Source organism: Magallana gigas, chromosome 5 (assembly GCF_963853765.1).
Source record: "Magallana gigas chromosome 5, xbMagGiga1.1, whole genome shotgun sequence".
Classification (NCBI taxonomy): domain Eukaryota; kingdom Metazoa; phylum Mollusca; class Bivalvia; order Ostreida; family Ostreidae; genus Magallana; species Magallana gigas.
In genome coordinates this window covers 46,494,545-46,516,238 of record NC_088857.1, presented here as the reverse complement: position 1 = coordinate 46,516,238, position 21,694 = coordinate 46,494,545, and the positions used below count along the sequence as shown (strand labels likewise).

Here is a 21,694-nt window from a genome sequence, read left to right as displayed (position 1 = left end):
AATACAAATGTTATGAATATTCAATATTGGATATTGGTATATATTGGATATTAGTATATTTCACATAAGTGTACGTTAAATTACGCTAAACGTCTCTCTCTCTCTCTCTCTCTCTCTCTCTCTCTCTCTCTCCTGTAGAAGTTGTTGTGCGATTAGACGAAGCCGTACGCGATATAGACTTCTTTTGGCGTAAATAGGTGTGAAAACCCTCAAGGGCATGTCGTTTTCTACCCTGGGTTTGTTAATCACTACATGTATACACAGAAAATGATCGTGACTTAAAGCTGCTTGGTCCGATTTTTTTGTAATTACAGTATCAAATTTTTTTTCATACAAATCATTTATCTTAGAAAGTTATGAACTTTCTCCTATTTACACCAGCAGAATCAGTCTCCTTTCAAAGTAAGAAATATTAAAAGTAAATAAAAATAATTTCTCTTTGGGCAAACGAAAAAACAAACCAAAATGCATCACGGGAATGTTTAGAAAAGGAAACCGCATCGTTTCGTCCCCCGAATGATTGGGGTTATTCAACCCGCATGCTATGCATCGATTGTAAAGAAAGCAGACTTTGGAAATATTAGCGAACAAAACGTACACATGTTTAATTGTAATTTGTCTGATCATTTCGACCTTTATTTAAAGCGATGTCAAAGTCGTAATACAACCATACCCGTCTCGTCGTCAGGGGTGAAATTTAACATGAGGCGTAATAACGCGGTACCTTTTAATGTCGTTTGTTTTGTTAGCAAATTTTATACGTATTTTTCTTCGTTGAAATTTGGCATAATTGACGGGTAAAACTACTACAATGTCTATTATTATACATATACTAAGCATAGCCATCGTTTAAAAGCGTGCATAAAATTTGATATAAAATCGGACCAAGCAGCTTTAGTTGATTCCCGACATTTGTTCATTTCTCAATTTAAAACATACACATGTATTGACAGTTTACGGCGCTATGCGTGTCAAGTTATAAAATGAGAAGATGAACTTGCTCTGCATTGATACAAGTTCATCTAATGAAAATATTTAATTTTAAGATTCTTATAAAAACAGGATAACAACTAATAGAAATAATAACTGAAATAAGCACGTCAAATACAAAGATATGTGTTCTTATTTACACATCACAAAATAAATCATGTTATGTTGTAATTCGAATGTAGTTTCCAATTTCATGAAATTCTATTTCATAAATATAATTTATTAATTTTATAACTAGACTTTGACCCGTGCGTGCACGGGTTGACATTTACATAACCATGCTTTAAGCCTGAATAATGCTTTTAATTTCATTACACTCTACTTAAATTAGTTAGAATAATCCAACTGTATTGTATTGTATTGTTTATTAGTCAACAGCTGTACAGCTCATAGACATATACAATTAATATACACATGTTATAATACATATACTGGTCACTTGAAAAAAGGCAAGTTTATACATGAAGTTTTTTTTATTACAAAAGCATTCTTATCATATTTACCTAAATTGCACAAATCCTTTACATTTTGTGTTGACAATAATAAAATCAATTTAAAGACAGAGGGTTTAATATAATAAAACTTCTTAGGGAATTTTTCTCTTAAGTTACAGTAATAGGGACATTTCAATATAAAATTATATTCATCTTCTATATCTAAAGTACAAAGAGGACATAAACGTCCTTGTAATGGAACATTGTTATATCTGCCAGTTTCGATGGTAAGACAATGAGATGATAATCTTAATTTACATATAAGTTTCTTATATTGTAAAGGAATTCTTTTTGTTAGATATGACTGCAAGGTACAATGATCAACTAAATATCTATAGATTGTACATTTGGAAGAGACAATTATATCAACTAGTAGAGACTGTTTAAAATTATTAAAAATACGTTGCTTGGCGATTGTTAAAATAATTTCTGGCTTTTCAAAAAATTGGTTTTCCCATAAGTTCATTAGCCCAATACTTGTTAACATGTTCTTGATCTCTGCAGCCCAGTTTTTACATTTGTTTTTACCTAAAGTTTCATTATACATATTAACATAACATGAATTCAAAATGCAATTTTTTGATGATAAAAGTTTCATCCAGTATCTTAAAATACGTATTTTTCTGATACATTGCAGAGGCATTCTGCCTAATTCACAATAAATAACTGCATTAGATGTGCCGCCCTGTAGCAACCTCTAATGATACAACGTCCACTAATGATGTAATGTTTCATTAGTGGTCAGGATGTTGACCACTAATGATATAATTTTATCATTAACGAACAACCTAACCGTCCGCTAATGATATAATTTCAGATTTGTATCATTAGCGGTCAAAAACCGTAACCTCTAATGATATGGAAAAAAACTGAGAAATAAGTACTACCTTGACCACTAATGATATACATTTGCACACATTTTTAATTGCATAAGTGGATGGATTTGCAACCTTTAATGATATAACATGATAAAAAATTATATATATATATATATATATATATATATATATATATATATATATATATATATATATATATATATATATATATATATATATATATATATATGTGTGTGTGTGTGTGTGTGTGTGTGTGTGTGTGTGTGTGTGGGTTTGTTAATTATAGATTAGAACAACAAGGAATATCAAATAAAGTTGGTTGAAATAAAACTACTTAAACAATAGGGATCATGTCGTTGTAACAAAGAATATTAGCCCAAGTTAAAAATTGGCCCGCGTTTCATTTTTCAACATTGATTAATGATTCGGGGAGGGGGTGGGGGTGGTGGGCTTTTTTAACGTTGAAAACTGAGACCAAAAGTCGTGAAATGTATTCCCGGATTTCATTTTTCAACATTGATTATTGATTTGGGATATTGGGGGGCGGGGGGGGGGGGGAGGAGGGGCGGGGGCTTTTCTAACGTTAAAACTGCGACCAAACGCTCAAAAAAGTTTTTTTTTCTAATCTCCGATGACCTCACACGTTGAAAATTGACCAACTACAGGTTTTTGAACTGTCTCTGAAATGGAACTTGCTCTACCTAATTATTTTGTATCTGATAAAAAAATTCAGCTCCATGTTTAAATTCCTAATATTGTCCGATATTCATGCTGATATGGATTTTTGTTTTTGCTTGTTTTTGTTTCGGGTTTTTTTCCCGATAGCAACAGTTTGTTATTAAGACTAAGAACTCTGTCTCTTGTTGTTAAACTGTACTGTAGATAGAGCTAAAAGGAATATATGTCAAACAACATCGTCTCAAGCCATGGTCCGGTGTCCGTTTATATATATATCTCTCTCCACCATGATCGTTCATGTTGACCGTGGTTTGCTAAGATTGTCAAACCAATACCGGCCGTTTATGTTATATTTCCGGTAAATCGCTTCAACTTTAATTTATTTTGAGAAGTCATGATAATTAACTGACAGCACAATAATGAGCAGTTTTCATATTTTTATCAGACAAGTCGCGATCAGTGATTATTTAATTAATTCAACTTAGCAATAACTTTTCTTAAACTTGCAAGATTAACAAAATAATGATTAATAAGCTACTTATCTTGATTTGACAGAAAAAAATATTGTGTTCAATACAGATACAAACACTACACAGAAACTTTTTCGTGGGTGTGTTTAGGGAGTATTGGACATTTATGACGCATTTATTTTTTTACATCATTGAGACTTTAACATGCAATAAAATCGAATCTTAAGTGGACTTGTGTGTGATTTTAATTTTCAAAAATAATAGCAAAAACAATTTCAAAGAAAACAACTGGATGTTTGATGTTATATAAAGATGTATGCGGTGGTATAATTATTTAATTAAACGAAAATAATAATGACGTAAAATATATACAATTCCAGTTTATATTGGCAGGTTTAATCAAAATATTATCGTCGCATAAACAAGAGGTATAATGTAAGTTGATAAAAGTTTTTATTTGAATGTTTTAGGAAGTTTAAGATATCCGTATATAATTTAATTTTTGACAGTTTTATAATGTAAAATGTAAATTAAACGAGAACAAATAATGAATTAAAATTCAACATTAAATTTTATTAACCAAACAAATTTAATATATCCATTAAACTTAATTTTTTGAGCATGTTTAATGAAATTTATACGTTTTATATACAAGAGGTATAATGTTAATTTACGGAACACTTAAATCTGTACGTATGAGTAAGTTTACAATTTTTCCGACATTATTAAATTTGTTCTTTTACGGAATCCAGTAAACTCATATTAAATGCTAATTATTTTTAAACGTTTTCGGGCACACAATATGTAATACTACATACTTAAATTTTAAATAATCGTAACGTTTAAATTGCATTTAAGGTGAAATTAAACGCGACTTTTCGTGCAGTGTGTGTAGATAGAGCTAAAAGGAATATATGTCAAACAACATCGTCTCAAGCCATGGTCCGGTGTCCGTTTATATATATATCTCTCTCCACCATGATCGTTCATGTTGACCGTGGTTTGCTAAGATTGTCAAACCAATACCGGCCGTTTATGTTATATTTCCGGTAAATCGCTTCAACTTTAATTTATTTTGAGAAGTCATGATAATTAACTGACAGCACAATAATGAGCAGTTTTCATATTTTTATCAGACAAGTCGCGATCAGTGATTATTTAATTAATTCAACTTAGCAATAACTTTTCTTAAACTTGCAAGATTAACAAAATTATGATTAATAAGCTACTTATCTTGATTTGACAGAAAAAAATATTGTGTTCAATACAGATACAAACACTACACAGAAACTTTTTCGTGGGTGTGTTTAGGGAGTATTGGACATTTATGACGCATTCGCCGGCGTAACGAGGAATCTTGACCCGGGTTGAAATTTGACCCGGATATCATTTTTCAACGTTGAAAAATTGATACCAAAAGTCGTGAAATTATACCTGGGGTCAGTTTTCAACAGCTTGAAAAATATTTTTCAAACTTCTAAGGACATCGACACGTTGAAAACTGACCCTGTTGAAAATTGACTCCGACTTCAAAGTTTTGAACTGTCTTTGAACAGAAGTGTAACTTGCTCTTCACAGTTTAATTGTACATGTGTGTACTTAAAAGTTTCGGTTTCAAAACTTTAACTCTTTCATACTATCCGCTATATTTGCCGTCTTGGGTAATTTGACATTTCAAAGGTTGATTTTTCTGACTTCAATCATTTAATATTTCATTTGACTGAAAACGTTGTATGTAGCAACCTCTTTTATTATACTTTCATGTTAAATACTGAAATCTGATTGGTTTAGACGCAGTTGATAATTTGCTCTATTACCCTCAGCGTTAGCAACACACTTGGCAACGGGTAACACAACGAATTGTTACATGCGCGTAAATTATGCGCGTACAGTTCGCCGTAGAATTCACGTCATTTCTATACAAAAGCAGAAAAATTTCTTTAAAATTAAGACATTCAGTATAATAAAATAAATAGTGCCTATTTGGGAGGATAACAGTTGAAATTGACACCCCTCGAAAACCATTGTCAACCGACGCGAAGCGGTCGGTTGACAATGGTTCTCTCGGGGTGTCAATTTCAACTGTTAACCTCCCAAACAGGCACTATTTATATAATGATACACTGACCACTAACGATATAATGTTGCATTAGTGGACAGAATGTTGACCACTAATGATATAATTTTATCAAACCCGGGTCAATTTTTAACCCGGGTTAACATTTTTTGTTACACCGACATAATCACCATTGTTGAAGTAGTTTTAATTCAACCAACATTATTTCATATTCTTTGTTGTTCTAAGGTATAATTAACAAACCCACATATTCAACTTAACAATAAATTAGTGATTCAATTGTGCTACAGACCATAATAGCAAATAGTCTTGTGTTGTCTATGGTTTAATTTTAAAATTCTTCAGAAATATTTTTTTACAAGCTAACCACTTTGAGTTTAATATACCCGGTAATCATTTTTGGTACAAGTTAACTATATCTGGTCAATCACTCACTTCCTGTCAGCCTTACTGACCAGTCCGATCTCACTTTGACAATCGTCTTCAATCTTGTTAGATGCGTGCCTCGAACCACTAAGTAAGTCTTTTTTATTGAAGTAATTGCTCAAATTTGTTAGTATTAAATTGTACTTTTGAAGTATAGTTACAGATGGAAATTTATTTTACAGATAAAACATTCTTAAAAGTATGGCACACCATTATGGTCTTTAAAGTTATTTACAGTTAAAGGTATTAAGTTAAATTCTATATATTCCTATTTAGTAATTTGTTATTTCTATTTGTTGTAGTTTTTTACCAATATTATTCATGACGGCAACGTTTCCACACAAAATATGAAACCCGTGTGACTTTTGTTTGCGTTGTGCAAGAATAGCTATCTGCCTGCACCAGGCAGAATAAGTCTTATGAATTGGACCTTTTTCATGTTAATAAAATCCCGCTAAAAGTTTATCAATAATGTTTTAATATCGTAAAATTGCTTTTCTTCAAACTTTCTTCAACTAAAAATATTTAGCACAAGTCCTTTTTGATTAATGATAATCAATTTGGATCTTCAAGTAAACATACGAAGTCATAAAAGGTATGTATTTTGTCTGTATGCGACTATTTCAGTTCAAGTAAAAAGGCAAAATATCAGGGTAATGTCAGAATGGTGTATTTTACAATAACGGACAAAATACATGTATATGATAAAATAACGCCCCCCCCCCCCCCCCCCACCAAAAAAAAAAAATAATAAAGAAATTAACCAATTCTTATGCAGTATCGTATGAAAATCAAATCAAATATATATATATATATATATATATATATATATATATATATATATATATATATATATATATATATATATATATATATATATATATATATATATATATATACAATTTTATATTAAATTATATCCTATTATATCATTAAAGGTTGCAAATCCATCCACTAATGCAATTAAAAATGTGTGCAAATGTGTATCATTAGTGGTCAAGGTAGTCCTTATTTCTCATTTTTTTCCCATATCATTAGAGGCTACGGTTTTTGACCGCTAATGATATAAATCTAAAATTATATCATTAGCGGACGGTTAGGTTGTTCGTTAATGATAAAATTATATCATTAGTGGTCAACATCCTGACCACTAATGCAACATTATATCATTAGTGGACGTTGTATCATTAGAGGTTGCTACAGTGCCCCTTTTAACATTAAGTATGTTTTACAATAATTAAGATGAATGTTTTCTATATCTGGGGCAGAATGAAAGCCCCAGACTTCACAACCGTAGTAAGCAATGCTTCCTACATAAGTGTCGAAAAGGGACAAAAGCGTAGTAAAATTAAGACTCATATTAAAACATTTCCTTTTCAGTGCAAAAATTGCCTTCATACATTGTAATGACAATTGGTTTTGCGTAACATGAGATTTGCCATTGTAATTCAACAAAAGTCCGAAATAACAAAAACTGTTCACTACTTCAATTTGTTCACACTTATAAAACCACACATCTTCTATTCGTAAAATTCCCCCATTTCTGAAAACCACTATTTTTGTTTTGTTTACATTAACCGTTAACGTCCATTTCTCTGTATAATTTTCTAAAGTATTCAACATTGACTGTAAGTCAGCAGCAGACTGAGAAAAAAAACCATGTCGTCTGCGTACATCAGTAAAAATAAGGATAGTTCTTGTAATTCAATTGGAGTATTTCCATTGCTTAAAAATTCCATTTCGCAATCATTGACATAGAGGGAAAAGAGGAGAGGGGAAATTATTTCCCCTTGTAAAACACCAAGATTATTCACAAAAAATCTGACTTACCATGTAATAAAACACAAGACTTAATATTATTATAAAGTGAACGTAATATCTTTAGAGGTTTACCTCTGATCCCATACATCCTAACAAATCCTAATTCGTCCGAACAAATAACTTATTTGTCCGAACAAATAGCTAATTCGTCCGAACAAATCCTAATTCGTCCGAACAAATAATTTATTTGTCCGAACGAATCCTAATTCGTCCGAACAAATCCTAATTCACCCGAACAAATAACTTATTCGTCCGAACAAATAGCTAATTCGTCCGAACGAATAAGATTAATTTTTTTTTCCATCTGGCCCTTCCACGCCGCCGTAATTTAGCAATTTGATTCTCTAATTCGTAAAAAATATAACAGTTATATTGCTTAAAAAATGAAGATTTATCCGGCGGAATATAGATACAACATATATATAAACATTCATTAGACTCTATTACATCACCGCTAATCTTTAGCCAGCAAATTGTGTCGAAAATAACATCAGTTATTGTAATATGTTTCCGAAACTCATCCCTTATACATAAGGCCATCCCACCTCCTTGTTTAGATCTAGAAAGCGACCCGCATTGCCTGTAATGTACAGTACAGGTAAAGTAACAACAACAAGCACACCCCTGCGAATGTTATTGTCATTCAAATTTTAGACCACGTGGTTTTATTTGACCCTTTCAGTTTCGCAGTAGAAATCGTACCTCGTGTATAAAGTCTATTTCACAGTACATGTATCTAGGTTCTTTATATAGTAGTCAAATATAAAATCTAGAGGTTTATTGATTTTAAACTTTATCTTCATTAATTGGTGAATAAAATGTGTTCTAGAAATAAATGTGACTATACGAAAATTAGTTTTTGTCTGCTGTTGCAACAACTAACATGCTTAAAAGAGATCCCTCCTGAGGATTAATTTTCGATCCGCGCCTGACCTAGTAATAACATCAATAGTGAAACAGACTATACCATTTTATGCAGAATGTTCCTTGAAAATGGCTCGATATACTAAGTTTTAATGCAAAACAGACACCAATTATTTTTTTTTTAAACATGGTATAGCACACCACAAGCATCAAACATGGCTATGATTTTATTAAGCAACCCAATGGTTATATTTTCAACCACTCTACACGTGTTTGAACACGAACGATAACTCTGTTCTGAATATTATCGTTTAATATAAATAACTGCTAGATGGTAAAATAAGACATACATGTTGAAAGCTTTTCCTGTTTTAACATAAATCACAGTAGGATGTGATATGAAAAACAACCAGTACTTACGTATTTTGAGAATATTATCCGAACACTTATACTTCCGCTCGAAATTTCACAGGAAGTGAACAAATATCGGTGAAGTCTCGTGAACTTTCATTCGAACACCTCTGAATTTATTACTTACTTAGCAACCATAAAGAAAACATTCCGAACACATTCGCAGGGGTGAAGCAGCAGCAGGACTAACGGCAAATCACACCGTCGCGGTGTCAGCACGGTCGCAATCCATACCGCAAACAAAAACCGCGATGGTGTTTCGCGGAAACGATAAAAATACCGTGACGGTAACGCAATCCGCTTTGCCTGTACTGTATGACATTTACATCGTATTGGATCAAATCATGTTCCGTCATCATAACATGATTTAACACCAACTGGATTTAACCCCATTTTTCATTTCAAATTATTAATCTATTTTCAGGATGAAACACATCACCCGCTCCTTCTTTGGCCTGTGTTTATTCGGTGTATTGGTGATACTCATTTTCCATCAAATCGATCTACGACAAAAATACACCCAACCTTCGCTGAAGGCACTGTTTGTACACAATACAGAAGTGTTTGTGAAAGAATACACGGTAAAGCCAGAGACATATTCTTGTCCAAGCAACATTTCCAGTACCCGCGTAGAAGACATTCTTTGCTTGGTTTGTATGGCTTACATGACTTGTTTGGTTCTTGGTAATTTCGTTTTTCATTGCGGTAGTGTCGGTACTATCTGGTCGTTGTCGTAGTGTTTGCAAATGACAGTAAAAAGTCAACACCCGCAGCTTAACCGCTATGTGGTTTAGAACAATTAACAAGTAATCAATTATCTTATGCAGCAAGTTCAGTTTGAAACGCAGGTAAAACATAAGTGCTTAGTATAACATTAAAGTCCATTTCTTTTCTCAATTTTACCATCATACCCCAAAGTTACGATAATCGTAGACAACAATGGCAAGCATATGATTCACATACATGTACCACACGATGGGAATCCATTCTGCTAACAAGTCAGGGTTGTTTTTTTTTAATTGTCTTAGGAGAAAAGGACGTTCCTCAAGAATTTCAAAAACCCTTGCTGGTATGAACCATCCGGAAAAAGTCAAAGCAGTTCTTCCTCTGTTCAAAACAAAACTCTACGGTGCCTGCCTTACTTTCACATTTTTGGCGTTTGCAAGACAGGGACAACAGACCTCTTCTTCAGATTAATTCACCACCCCCAAATCTTGCCCAATGCGGGGGTTCAGAGGAAAGAAACATGGTTTTGGTCCTGGAGGAGATACGGAGAACGTATGTACATTGCCATAGTAACGGTGAATGTATGTACATTACCATAGTTACGGAGAATGTATGTACATTGCCATAGTTACATGTCCCTTATTCTCGCTATACATGTGTAGAATATGCAATATAAATTTGACTCGATCTTATGTTGTAAGATATACATTGGAGATTAATGATAACTTTTGTTGTTCAGAATCCTCCGGATATACAAAAATGACATTAAAACAGTTCTCACGAATGTTTGACGCTCAAAAAATTGGGGAGACTAAAATGTCTATAAAAGATGGGACACAGTATTCAGATCTTATAACAGGTACTTTTTTTTCCTTGGAGAGAGAGAGAGAGAGAGAGAGAGAGATGATTCTTTCATTCTTTTGTCTGTACAGACTCTCTACTAGAGGGAGAAAAGGAGACGGACAGACAGACGAAAAACAGACACAGGAAAAGACAGACAGACATGAAGACTTGAAGCTAGATGTTATAGATGTTATGATCAAATTTCGGAATAACTGTAAAAAATAAGAAAATTATGAATTCTCTGGTTGAAAAATTCATGTTACGTTACGGTATGTAAATTTAAAACAAATATTGCAAATAATGTGTACCTAATGGACTACAAGTAAATATCCTTTTTAAAAAATCATTAATATCCACAAATTTTCATTTCTTAAAAAAAAACCAAGAATAAGTCAATTTCAGCTTCTCTGGTGTTGTTGCGATGGTCGTATAAATCCTATTGCGTTAGAAGAAATTGCATATCAAATACATGTAGCTGCTACTAACTATATCTATGAATGATATTGATTTAAGGATGATAAACATATACTGTATATTCATTAAGAATCTTGGGGAATAAGCCGTTGCAAATGCCCACGACCTTCTCATACCTCTAATAAGAAGTAATAAACGTACGAGTTAACTGGGCATTTAAATGGTGGACAGTATTGTCCAAATGAAAATGTCCAACAAGGCGTAACTGTGCTTAATTTTTTTAGTATTTACATATACTTTAAACTGGCAAATTTGAAATGACAATCACGTATTCATTTAAAGAGTTCAAATACAAAAATGTTGATTATTTCTAAAAATATTTTATTTACTAATTTACCTCAGTCATCATATACAACCCCTTACGCAGGGGAGTCGACAAAGAGTATGGGGGAGTCGATTCCACCATTTGTAGTAGTCGATTTTTTCCGCTTCGGAAACAGGAGGAATTTAGGTAATACCTTTTGTAGGTACATGTATTTAAAACAAGTTTTTCCAAAAAAAACATGAGTGGCGTCGGAATCAAATTGAAAGTGGGGGGGGGGGGGGGGAGGCTAGACTTGTATAAAATATTGACAAGCAAAAAAAGGTCTTTGGAATGTATAAATTTGCAAAAAAAAGAGTTAGCGCCCCCCCCCCCCCCGGTTCCGTAGCCTATGATATATACCACACGGAAGACAGCGGTAGTCAAACCACTAACGTATAACAAGGGGACTTGTTATTCGTCACTGGTCATACTTTGTGTTAGTCATTGGTCCGAGTGGTCCATGTGTCTTCTGGTACAGCTACTATGCTTTTTCTTTCACAACAACACGCATTTGTAATGTGATTTTCCTGACGATACAATTGGAAGTGAAATACATGCCTATTTAATCGTTGGATTTTCATTAGGCGCACACTGTACGTTTGACTTAGCTTGTATTCTGCATTTTGACCACAACTACATGCTTTTGTCCAGCGTATGTCGCTGTTGTGTTAACAAGACTCTCAAGGATTCAGAGATGGAACGTTTTAATCTTGCCATTTAATAGTTTCTTGCCTGAACAACAACCATCTGTTTACAATATGAAATCGTGCAATCTTAAAGAGAATAACATACATTTCATATTTCATAAAAGTAGTAGAAAACGCATATCAAATAATTTCAAGTTATCATTAGCAAATTTTTAATTATTAAGAAAAGAAGAGAAATACATTTTAACAATGTATATTATTAAGTATAAAAAGAAAATTACATTTTAACAATGTAAACAAAAAGATAAACAAAAAAACCCAAAACGCGTACGATTCGAACACCCGCTTTTACAGTGGCATTTATTCAAAGAACTCCTCGCTTTTTGCTTTTTTTTTTTTATCTTTTATTGATCAACTTTCAATTATCACAATCATCACATTAAATATCACAATCACAGTCTACATGTCAATACTTTATAATAAAACATTTAAAAAAATAAACAATAGTACACCTTCTGTTTCCTTTAAAAGTGGATTTCTTTTCAAAAACTTTTTTGAAAACATTTTTCTGTTGTCTTGTTCTATACACATGTAATGATAGTTGTAATAAATATAATGTCTGAGTAAATATTTGCAAAACCTTTACAAATCCATTTTTTTTTATTATTTTGCAACAATATTTGTCTTCTTCTATGAATAGTAAATCTACATATTGATATGAAAAAATTCACAAAAAACGTATTAACATTTTTCATGACATTAGGAAATGCCGTCATCAAAATTTCATCAATATCTAAAACATTGTATACACTATTCTCACAGTCCTTCAATAGCGATTCTAAATGATATATTATAAAATCTTTCTTAAATTCCTGCATTTCGTCACATTTTACAAACATATGAAATAAATCTTCGCGTTCTGTTTTACATAATGGACATTTGTTTGAATCTGTTTTACCGATCTTGAACAGTTTTTCATATGTAAAAATACCATTATGAAAAATCTTAAAATCAAGTTCTACAACATCTGGAGGTCTACCAACTCCTCTTAATATAACCCATCTGTTATCAAGTATAGACTCATTATCTATTTGCAATTTTCCTTTCCAGTATTCGTTTGATATTAGGGGGTTAAACAGCTTTTGTATTAACATTTTGTAAAAAATCTTTACTGTACATGAAGAAAACACATATTTGTTATTTTCTACACAAATCGAAAAATTTGGAATCAATGCTTCTTTCACATGAGCAAAAGTTTGAACAATATTTTTCCACTCTTCTGGTATAACTGATAATAATGTTGCATAATCATCTTTGATATGTTTTACCTTAATTTCTGAATCATATTCATGTATCAGTTCTACTATACAAGACACAGGCAAAAATCCTGGTATTACTTCATATGAAATGTCTCTGATATGTGTAATACCTGCTTTTATGAAATATACCCACACTAATGTTTTGTTCTGATTAACAATTTTAGGATTGAAAAACAAGCAGTAATTAAACACATCGTTTCTATTTTCATTGTAATCAACATAATTTTTCACAGCATACCATGCACTAAACATTTCAACATAAAAAGAAGGCAGACATTGCAAATCCTTTTTGTTCAACTGTAGAAGAAATACTTCAACACCACCTTTCAAATCACAGGTTTTTGATAAAAAATAGCTAAAAGTGTGTTTCCATACTAGTTCTTTTGTAGGACACAAATACTTGGCTAAAAACTTAAGTCGATACGACAGCATTTTCAAATAAATATCATCAATTCTTAAACCACCATTTTTATGTTCGCCAACAATTGCTTTATATGACACTAAATGTGTACCATAATTCCATAAAAAATCAATAAATTCTTTTTGAATTGTATCTCTAGCCCAAAATGGGATAGAAATCACAGACAAGGAATACCATAATTTGGACATCAACAATGTATTTATAACACTAGCTCTTCCATGTATTGTCAACATTCTTTTTCTCCACAGATTAAGAATTTGTTTTATATTTTGTACTTTGTTTCTCCAATTTAAATTTTCACTCTCTTCTTTGTTTCTACCAAAATAAACTCCAAGGATTTTTATAACATTTGTTTCAGTGACATAAATTAATTTTCTTTCATCTTCCAATAATCTTCCTGAACCTATACACATAATTTCAGACTTCTGAACATTTATTTTGGCACCAGAGGCTCTTCCATACAATTCAAAAATCTTAAATATCTCAAAAATTGACCTTTTATCACAAACCGATAATGTCGTATCATCTGCATGTTGAAAAACCAATGCAGTTTTATCAGACAATGGAATATCTATACCTTTAATATAACCATTACATTTGATTGCACAACTTAAAGGTTCTGAGCATAATACATACAATAAAGCAGATATTGGGCAACCTTGCCTTACCGAGTTTTTGATTGGAAAATATTCTGTAAGATGACCATTACTTTTAACACTGCTATAAATACCTGTATGAAATATTTTTACCCATTTTCTGAAATAATCTCCAAAACCAAATACTTTCAACACCTGTAACATATACTCATGACTAACTCTATCAAAAGCTTTTTCTTGATCAATTTTTACAATATAACCTTCCATTTCATCTATTTCAGACATCTCTTTAATATCTCTTATACTTACTAACGTGTCTGCAATATCTTTTTTAAATAATGCAACATGTCTGACTATCAGAAATTATGTTTGGTAAAACATTCTTCAGTCTATTTGACATAATTCTTGCAATGATTTTGTAATCAACATTCAAGAGACTAATAGGTCTCCAGTTTTTTAATAATCTTTTATCACCTTTCTTTTTGTATAGTAATGTAATTACACCCATTTTCATAGAATGTGACAATGTTTCTTTTTCTTCTACATGTATTTCTAAAAAAAAGTTTGTACAATACATTTTTTCAACTGTGGCAAAAACTTTCTGTAAAATTCAATAGTCAATCCATCAGGACCAGGGCTTTTATTGCTGGCCATTTCTTTATAGCTTGCTCTATTTCTTTAACATCTATATTTTTATCACACATTTCAACATCACTTTCATTAAGTTTTTTATCGACTAATGACAACAACAGATTTTTAGTTTCACATTCTATAGTCACACATGAATACAAATTGGAATAAAAATTGTATTGCATATCTAAAATAGAATCAATATTTTTCTTAACTTCACCGTTTTCATTTAACAATTCCTTTACTGTGTTTGACTCTTGTCTGCTTTTCTCTAAATTCAAAAAATATTTCGTACACTTATCTGATTCATTCGCCCACTGGGCCTTAGACCTTAGTATGGCACCTGTACATTTTTCATTTTCATATTCACAGAGATCAGTTTTAAGTTTTTCATATTTTTCAATGTCTATACAATTACCATCAGCAATACTTTGTGATAATCTTTGCAAATTGTTTTGAATTCTGTAATACTCCTTATTTCTTTCTTTAGCTCTATTTTTACTATATATTTGTGACAGTCTTTTAATTTTATACTTCAAATTATCCCACCAAACTAAAATTGATTGTTCAAATAATATACATTTCTTTTCTTTTTCAATGAGTTTTTGTACTTTGTTAAGATACATTTCATCATATAATAACAAATTGTTATGGATCCAAACACCTGGACCTCTTTCACAGACTTCTGTGTTAAAATTCATTACAATCATAGAGTGATCACTCATTGTTGTTTCCACATAAAATATGTTTCTCACATAAACACAAAGAATATTTGCAATCAAAATAAAATCAATTCTACTTTGTACAAGCATCCCTTCTCTAATAACTTTCCTGGAAAAAACCTTTTTTCTTTCATTTCTTTGTCTCCATATATCAACCACATCATGCTCAGTCATCATATCTGTCAATGCTTTGTAACTCTGGTCATACTTATGTACTGTTTTACCACATCTATCTATCTCAGCAAGAGTATTTTTAAACTCTCCCATAATGATTAACTCTGTTGAACGTGGCATAACATTTGTAATACCGGTATTTTTTAAAAACATTACCCTTCCTCAAACATCATTAGGCGAATATACATTTATAATATCATACTTGTTGTCATTTTCCTTGTATTTGACATGCACAAATCTACCATCAAATCCATTTACCATTTCAATATTTGATTTAATATCATTTCTAATTAAAAATGCTACTCCTTTGGATGAAACATTTACACTATTATGATAAATAACACCATTCCACAAATGTTTATAATTATCAATAAAATCATCTTTCCAGTGAGTTTCTTGCAATGCTACAATATCATATTTTCTCTCGTTAAATAAATTAAACACCAATTTCATTTTATCAATGTTCACCAAACCGTTACAGTCCATGAGGTTATGAAAACCATTGCTAAAATGAAAAATGTAATTATTCGCTCCATTTTATTTGTTCTTTTTCGACTTGGTCTTGCTTTTATCTTTCGTTCTCTTTCTCTTCTTTTTTCCGGTTATCATCACTTCTGTATCGGGTTCTGATTCCGAACTTTCTTTATCTCTGTCACTTGTACGCATTTCACTATCAATATGATTTCTGAATTTTTATTTTCTGTTACTTTGTCTTCGGTCGGAATTTCATTTTGAGTTTGGTTTTCTTTTTCTTCCGTTTTCTCCTGATCTAATTTCACTGGGGCCTGTGTTCCTAAAACATCCACTGGTGTTTCCGTTTCCCCTTCAATTGCCTCTTCGTCCTTGTGTACTTCGTCATCGTTCTTTATATTCACCTCTTCAGAGTTCTCTTCCCATTCATTATTTTCATCGTCACCCGATTCGTTTTCACCCTGTTCACTCATGCGACACGAACAATTGTGTTCCCATTCACCGCAATCATCACATCTTACAGACTTGCATGTTCTTGCATAGTGACCCTGGCCCTTGCATTTAAAACAAACAAATTTTGGACACGCTCTAAAAAGATGATCACTTGCGTAACACAAAGAACACACTTTTAACTGGCCATTATGAATACATCTGTAATACTCTTTCATAGTATAGGGCAGTGAGGTTATGTTTTCAGGTAGTTTAATTTTTGCGTACCGAGTGCCGTCTGCTATTGTTGTTCCATGATAGAATCTCCTATTGATTGGGGATAAAAGTTCAACCCCCATAGATCGAAAAGACATTTCAATGTCTGCATCTTCAATATAAGCAGGCAGGTACATGAAACTAACGACGATCGAACTAGGTACTACTTCATGACATTCGAATGTGTTTTGACCTATTTTTATCCCCTCTAAGAGGTACTGTAAAGGGGCTCTCCCTTCTAACGTTATTTCATAAAAATTCATTGATTTCGGGACACATGCGAGCAAACTACCAACACCACAGTTATCATGGATAAATTCGATAACTTCTTCGGGTTTCACCGATGAATTATCTTTCACATTCACAAATAAAGTGTTTTCTTTACGATATTTCCTGTTCACAAACAAATTCTGTGATCCGCCATGATGGCGACCACTAGACGTGGCTGCCATCCCCACTTGGAATGTTATTTACACTTTGTAATAATTCACAACTATATATACAGTACAAGTAAAATAAACACAATTATAAACATAAAGTTTGTCTATAGAAGACACAGTTCAGTGGTTCACTTCTAATAGTAAACACGCTCGGTTGTATTCGATCAGCCAAAATATACGTGTTCACCTTGCCATTCGCAAACCGGAAGTCTGATATCAAGAACTCCTCGCTTACCACTACACCACCGATTCGCTTGTTTAGAGGGTATAATATAGCTGATTGTATTGTTATCAGTATTACGCAAACAACTGGACTTAGCCATTTAAAGACCAATCTTAAAAATTAAAAGAAGAAAACTTACTTTTCACCATAGAGTGGGTTTTCGTACCATTTTTGGAAAATCAAAAAAGATAGACGTTAATATGTGTTGTCAATATTCGTTCTTTAAAAAAATGGTACGATGACCCACTCGATGAAAAAATATAATTTGAACATCCGATTTCTATATCATTTTGTTGCCAAATTAGCATTTAACTATTTTGTTGTCTTAATAACAATTAAATGTGAAGTTACTTTTTGTGGGTTATGGCAGCACTGAATGAATATGATTACATATGTTTAATAAATGTAACAAAAGTGAAATTTGTTAGAAAAAAAATGTTAGTTTTTTTAATGGACCTATGTGGTTTTTTGCCTCGGCTTATTCCCCCAGATTCTTTTATTCGTCATTGTTCAACATTTCCATATATCTGGATTTCTGCCTCATTAACTTCGCAACATTGGTATAACTCCTACAGGGCACGGCGATCCCATGGATTTCTGGGATCACAAACATTGGCGAGACATTCACCAGAACGATCCCTATGCTAACGTCCCAAAGGTCATGACCCCACACCTCGTGAAGCACGTGCTTCCTAACATCAAACTCATTCTTCTCCTCCGAGAACCCGCGGAAAGGTACTTTTTTATTAGATTTCTCTTAATAGTTTTGTCTTATTTACGTTTTAATTTTCAAAGATTTATCTATTGACCCATATACGGCACGTAGCAACAGGCCAAGCGTGGGTGGAAGGCCAAGACTCATCCCCAAAACTCCTGACGAGCAATTTAAAAAGTAAACAAAGATTCAGTGTTGGGGGTTCAGAGGCGAGGGTGCTATTGAAATACAGACATGAAAAATACCGGCACCTTGTCCCTACGTGTACATGCATATATGCAATCCCTACTTTCGAGCAACAGATTCACTCTGAGTCAAACACAATCCAAAGACAATTGTCATAATTCAAAATATGATTTTTTAGGCTCAAATTTAAGTTGATTTACATAATGCGTAAATAGTGTAAAAAGAAAATAAGTAAAAATGAAATAAAAGAGCTCGAGTAAAACCAAGTAAATTGACATTTCAGACTCTACAGTCATTATTACCATGGAGGATACGGAAGGACCCCCGAGGAATTTCATCATGACGTCATTGCGGGGATTCAACGCTTAAATGAATGCGTGGAAAGGAACAGTTACTGGGGTTGTTTATATGGGCATAATTTGACATCAACTTTACCGGTAATGGCATTTGTTTATTTACTTGCCTATTGTTTAAATTATATTAGCTGTCTCGCTGTTGAATATGGTTAATTGATGTTATTAAGTTATATATATCAGCACAACACACACCATTTGAATTTGAAGATTCATGTTGGAATTTGAAGTTAAAATTACTTATTTTGTTGGATACATGTATGTAGCCTGCAAGACACTTGTATTGTGGTATTAGGATTAATGAAACAAAGCCCGCCACACTTGACTGAATAACATTATCGGACGTCCAACGGAAGGCAACGTTTGTAATATGTTCGTCTGAAACCATTTGCGTGCGTTTCTCATCCTTTTTTAATCAGTGAATACGTTCAACGTCGGAAGAGGTCTGGTTGAGTCCGTTAAATCCAGGCTATCAGAGGTTTGGGGCATTCTAAAATTGAAAAGGTCATCAACGTATAAAGTATATGTATCCTGAAACAAGGTAGTTTAGCCTTTTACATGTGTATACATCTCACACGCTTTTTTCTCCGAGAAATTAAACCGCATGCGGCCATCGATATTCTTGGAAATTAAGTGGCACCGAACGACAACTCGTCGTGGTAAGGAAAAGCCGGGTTCGTTATGGAACTCAGTTTCTAGCTCGTATATACATTTGTTTTACCCGATAACTCAAACGGAGAGACCGTGAGTTGATATTTTCTGGACATATCCAACATAACACGTTATTGTAGAGTTACTAAATACTTACGTGAATGTTGCAGAAAAACCTCCGAGGTCGAGAAATGTTGTTTTGAAATATAAAAGCCGAGGCGGTAGCCGAGGCTTTTATATTTCAAACAACATTTCGAGACCGAGGAGGTTATCCTGCAACATTCACGATAACAAGAACTTTATTTCTATTCTACTAACAGCCCAGTATTTCTACAGATCGTTTCTCCTATAGAGAGACGATCTAGGTCATTTTGACGGCTGTTCCGTGTAACTTCATTGGTTTTGTTAGTAATGTTTATAGATTAAAGGAATCACATGCAGACAACAGACAGAATTTTTCTTTGGATGTTTAATACTCTTTACCTATTTATAAAATATCTTTAAATCATGTTCCTAATATTTTAAGGACAATGTATTACGATTATTCCTACTATACGTTATATTTTTGTCCTCCGCCGCAACGCGGTGCGGGGACATAGAAATGCCGGGCGTCCGTCCGTGGGTCCGTGGGTCCGTGTGTCCGTGTGTCCGTGCGTCCGTCCGTCACACCTTTTTGTAAGCGCTCTCATGCCTACAAATTTTGACGGATTTTCATTAAATTTATACCAAATGTTTATACTACTATTACCTTGGTCAAGTTCGAAAATCAGCATTGGTCGATACTTTTTGTTGGAGTTATGGGACTTTGACCACAATTATGACTCCGTCTTATCCAAAAATTGACCTTGTAAGCGCTCTCATGCCTACAAATTTTGACGGATTTTCATTAAATTTATACCAAATGTTTATACCAATATTAATAATACTTTGGTCAAGTTCGAAAATCAGCATTGGTCGATACTTTTTGTTGGAGTTATGGGACTTTGACCACAATAATGACTCCGTTTTATCCAAAAGTTGACCTTGTAAGCGCTCTCATGCCTACAAATTTTGACGGATTTTCATTAAATTTATATCAAATGTTTATACCACTAATACCTTGGTCAAGTTCGAAAATCAGCCTTGGTCGATAGACTCGATACTAGTATACTGCTTGACCGGCGGGGGACCCAGGAATTCTATTCTTGTTTATGTAAAAACACGCAGTGAAAATGTGCTAAGGAGGTGCTAGGAACAGCCGCATTGATCTCTTAAAAATAGAAATTTGAGGCAATACACATCGTTTTGACTGGAACTAACACGTGAAATTGACATAGTTTTAAAACTTTTTACGGTTGAAAGTTGTACTTTCATGTTCAGTGCGAGACAAATAGGTATTTCTGATTTGATAATTTACTGATGACGTTCGTGGTATATTGGAGAATAATGTCCGCGGCATCTCTTTGATCTCGGCAATAACTGTAGTAGAATTTACAATATTATGTTTGCAGAGGCATCGTATAGAGGCGATGTCAAATTATCTGCCTATCATCAACTAGACGTCTTTTACCGTTGTTTGAATTGGTAAGGTGTGGCTCGGAATATTCTTCAAAATGGATAACTAAATGTAGTTACTTGACATGCGGATTTTTTTTTACTTTAACTAATACGCTTATGTTCTGTATTTATTTCCTTTAGCTTCCATTGTCAGCAAGTTTGTACTATATTCATCTACAAGAATGGATGTCTGTTTTCCGACGGGATCAAATATTCATCTTTAGAAATGAAGATTATAGGAAAGATAAGAAGTACAGCCTATTCAAATTATTTGAGTTTCTCGAAGTCGGTATGTAGTTTTCACTCCAAGGTTGTTCTTTTTAAACTATTAGATTGATTCATTAACAAATAAATAACTAACTGCAGGTAAGACAAAAATATTAGTCATATGTTTACTAGCATAACAAAAATCTTATAAGTTAATTAAATATCTTTTTTTTTGCTAATAAGTACTTTAAGATTCAGTCCGTTTGCTTTTATTACTAGTA

The 21,694-nt window shown here is 32.9% G+C and overlaps 1 protein-coding gene across 1 annotated transcript in view; it reads left to right on the top strand.

The window, feature by feature from the left end:
* Positions 1 to 5,687: 5,687 nt before the first annotated feature.
* LOC105318534 (carbohydrate sulfotransferase 15) overlaps positions 5,688 to 21,694 on the top strand; it is a 39,561-nt gene continuing 23,554 nt past the window's right edge. Inside the window, exons 1-7 of the mRNA XM_034446163.2 lie at positions 5,688 to 6,065; positions 9,495 to 9,720; positions 10,099 to 10,348; positions 10,536 to 10,655; positions 18,341 to 18,500; positions 18,950 to 19,103; positions 21,348 to 21,495. Coding sequence (XP_034302054.2) covers positions 9,496 to 9,720; positions 10,099 to 10,348; positions 10,536 to 10,655; positions 18,341 to 18,500; positions 18,950 to 19,103; positions 21,348 to 21,495 — 1,057 coding nt within the window. The 5' untranslated portion in view covers positions 5,688 to 6,065; position 9,495. The remainder of the gene's footprint in view (positions 6,066 to 9,494; positions 9,721 to 10,098; positions 10,349 to 10,535; positions 10,656 to 18,340; positions 18,501 to 18,949; positions 19,104 to 21,347; positions 21,496 to 21,694) is intronic.